At 52.5% G+C, this 3,764-nt stretch overlaps 1 protein-coding gene across 1 annotated transcript; it reads right to left on the bottom strand.

Annotated features, from left to right (window-relative positions):
- Window positions 1-899: 899 nt before the first annotated feature.
- LOC103771206 (immunoglobulin superfamily member 21-like) lies at window positions 900-2,500 on the bottom strand (the record flags this gene model as incomplete). The annotated part of the gene is given in 4 exon segments (XM_008938496.1): window positions 900-1,177; window positions 1,179-1,342; window positions 1,614-1,729; window positions 2,382-2,500. Coding segments are annotated over 4 exon segments (677 nt in total), but the record flags the coding sequence as incomplete, so codon positions are not given.
- Between the last annotated feature and the right edge of the window lie 1,264 nt (window positions 2,501-3,764).

Raw genomic sequence — 3,764 nt, forward strand, 5'->3', positions numbered from 1 at the left:
CAAAAATAATGAAAAAAGCAAAAAAAAGGGGGGAAAAAAGGGAAAAAAGTACAAAAAAATTGCAAAATGAATAAAAAAAAAAAACGCCAAAATTTCAGTAAAAGATATTTGCAAATATATTGCAAAAAAAAAAATTGGAAGAGATGGAAAAATCCAAAAAGGAATTTGCAAAATAAAAATTGGAAGAGATGGAAAAGTTGAGAAAGGAATACTAAAAAAAAAAATGGAAGAGATGGAAAAATCGACAAAGGAATTTGCAAAAAAAAAATTAGAAGAGAAGCAAAAATTGAAAAAAGGATTTGCCAAAAAAAATATCAGAAGAGATGGAAAAATGGAAAAAGGAATTTGCCAAAAAAAATCAGAAGAGATGGAAAAATCCAAAAAGGAATTTGCAAAAAAAAAAAATTGGAAGAGATGGAAAAATGGAAAAAGGAATTTGCCAAAAAAAAATTGGAAGAGATGGAAAAATTGAGAAAGGAATTTGCAAAAAAAAATGGGAAGATGCAAAACCTCAAGAAGGAATTCGCACCATAAAGCACCCCGGGACTTTCAAAAAGTCCCAAAGACGTTTGGAAGGAAAAACCCCAAAATTTCTCCAAAAATGCCTCAAAAGTGAACAAAGAAAGGCGAAAAATTGCCAAATAAAGGCGAAAAATTGCCAAATTGGAAGATGCAAAAATTGAAGAAGGAATTCGCAGCAAAAAAGCATCCCGGGACTTTCCAAAAATCCCAAAGACATTTGGAAGGAAAAACCCCAAAATTTCCCCCAAAATGCCTCAAAAGTGAACAAAGAAAGGCGAAAAATGGCCAAATAAAGGCGAAAAATTGCCAAAAAAGCCCCAAACTCGCCCACCAGCCCCGCGGCAAACTCGCCCCCCAGCCCCGCGGGGGGCGCTTACCCAGGGTGACTTCGGACTGCATGGGCATGGAGAGCGCCGGGTGCTTGACCTCGCAGCTGAAGAGCGCCTCGTTGTCGATTTGGGGGTTGAGGGTCCAGGTGAGGGTGGCTCGAGCCTCCACCGTCCCGTCGCTGACGGGCGCGTGGGTGTGGCGGAAGTAGTAGATGGGCTCCGCCACGTGCACCCACCGGGGGAACTCCCGGCTCACCACCGTCTCGGGGATGGTCTCGGTGACGGGACCCCTCTCGGCCGCCAACCCCCTTAGGGGACGGGAGGAGGGCCGGGGTATCTCCCTCCTCCCCCTCGGCCGCCAACGATTTGGGCACCTTGGTGTCGTCCAGGTCGCGGTGAAGGAGGTTCCGCGGTTCCCAGTTCCCGGCGCCGGCCGGCGGCTCCGGCAGAGGGGTGGCCTCGATGGGTTCCCCGTCTCGCTTGAAGTAAACCTGAGTGGGGGGGAAAGGACCGTGAGGCTGGAGGGGGATGGCTGCCACCACCCTGGACACCCCCAAATCCCATCCCCTTGGGTGGCTTTGGATGGAGCTTCCTCCCAAAGTCCCTGCGGAAAGGTGATGCAGGGTAAGGTTTGGGGAGCAGGCAGCTCTTTGCCTTCTTTTCCCTCCAAAAGCAGCACATGTAGGTACAATATTTTATATATTTATGTTTTTATGTTCGCTTCAGAGATTTATAAGCAAGCTATGACTCCTGGGGGCTCACCAGCGGGGCGGGCTTGCCACCAGAGACCACACACACCAGGGTGAAGTTCTGCGCCTGGTAGCGGCTGAAGGGCGCTGGCGTGTCGGCAGCGAGCACCGAGATGGACGTCGGAGGAGCTGCCAGGGAGCAGAGTTGGGACTTTAGCAGGGTATCCTCAACACTCACTCATCCATCCCTCCCTATGCCCATGCTTCTCATCAATGTCCCCATCCCTGTCCCCATGTTCAACCCCATCTCCGCATCCTCAACTCCAACTCCATCCACATCCTAATCTTCATCCCCATCCTCACCCATGTTCCCATCCTCATTCCCATGCTTGTCCCCATCCACATCCCTGCCCTAATTCCCGTCCCCATCCTCTTCCTTTTCTGAATCTCCATCCCTGAATAGGATGGAGTTCATCCACATGCCCATCTTCATTCTCATTCTCATTCCCATCCTTGTCCCCACCCACATCCCTGTCCTGATCCCCATCCCCATCCTCATCCCTGTCCCATCCTCATCCCCCTCTCAATCCTTTCCCCATCCCCATCCTCACCTCTGTCCTCATCTCCATCCCCACCCTCATTCCCATTCCCATCCTTGTCCCCATCCCCATTTCCATCTCCATCCTTATTCTCATCCTTGTCCCCATCCTCATCCCCACCTTGTCCCTGTCCTCACCCCTATCCTCATCCCCATCCAAATCTCCATCCTCATCCCCACCTCTGGAGAGGAGAAAATGAGCCAAACCCTGCTGCCCTTCAACCAACTGAGGTCTGCACTCACCCATCACGTTGAGGAACACGTTCCCAGAGGCCAGGACCACTTTCTCCCGCGTGGCTCGGTCGTAAATCCCCACGTGACACTCGTAGGGACCGTTGTCCGAGATGCGAACCTCGGGGAGGCTGGGGAGGAGACACAGGACTCACCACTTGCTCCTCCCTCCACCCCCACCCCCTTTTCCCAGGGGAACCTCACGGGTGGCAGCCGGATATCGAGGCGTCGGATGGGGTCGCTTATTGCCGGCGACGGGGATCGATAAACTCTTAATAACTGCAAAGGCTGCAGGAGGGAGCTGAGTAATGTGGTTGAGCAGCTGGAGTTTCCCAGCACTGACAGCTCCTCGGGAGGAGAAGTGATTGCATTAGGGAAAGGAGAAGGGGTGGGAGGGAAAGGAGAAGGGGTGGGAGGGAAAGGCACCGCCGAGAGCAAGGACCTGCCGAGCGTGGCCACTAAACGCCCGTGTCTGAAAGCCAGCGCTGGATGTGGTGGCTGCTTGGGGGGTTCAATGGCTGTAGCAAAGCAGGGAGGATAAAAAGCATCAAAAGCTCAAAGTTGAAGCAAACCCTCAGCACGCCTGGATCGATGCGTTATCTGGATTCTTTATATAGATATGGGAAAAACAGGAGAGGGAGACCCGTGTGGAAGATCGGGGCTGCTGGAGGTGGAAATGTTCATGCTGGCTGAGAAGGAGCCTCTTTGCTGACCAGCTGCAGCCCACCTCATTCACCAGCAACATCCCACCTTGCCCACCAGCATCATCCCACATCGCCCACCAGCATCATCCCACCTCACCCACCACCAGCATCCCACCTCACTGTCTGACACCATCACCCAACATCATCCCACCTCACCAGCCAGCTGCATCCCACCTCGCTGGCCAGCAGCATCATCCTGCCTTGCCCACCAGCACCATCCCACCTTGCCTGGCTGGGACCATCCCACCTCGCCAGCCAGCAGCTCCCCACCTTGCCAGTTGGCACCATCATCCCACTTGTTGGCCACCAGCATCTCACCACAGCAATAAGAACTGGGGCAATTCCCACACGGAGCACCCAGCAAGTCACCCCCAACTTAAACCCTCCACTTTTCTGGACAAATCCAGGCGTGCACCTCACAGGACTCCCCCAGTTGGGGAAGGGGAAACCCAGAGTTGGTTTTCCAGATTCTTTCTGGACATCCCTGGCTGCCTTCCCTCCAGCAGCACAGGCAAGACCCCATCAAAGTGAACAATCACTTGGCAGCTCCTTTGAAGAGCTGCAACACTTTCAACTAAGCCTCCACCATCTGTTCCAGCTTCTGACCACCCACACATGGAGTGGGAAATCATCTACACCCTTCACTTAGTGGCACACAGGAGAAGTTTTGGTCCCCACCAAGGTGGGGACT

This window comes from Merops nubicus, unplaced genomic scaffold, assembly GCF_000691845.1.
Source record: "Merops nubicus isolate BGI_N331 unplaced genomic scaffold, ASM69184v1 scaffold36824, whole genome shotgun sequence".
NCBI lineage: Eukaryota > Metazoa > Chordata > Aves > Coraciiformes > Meropidae > Merops > Merops nubicus.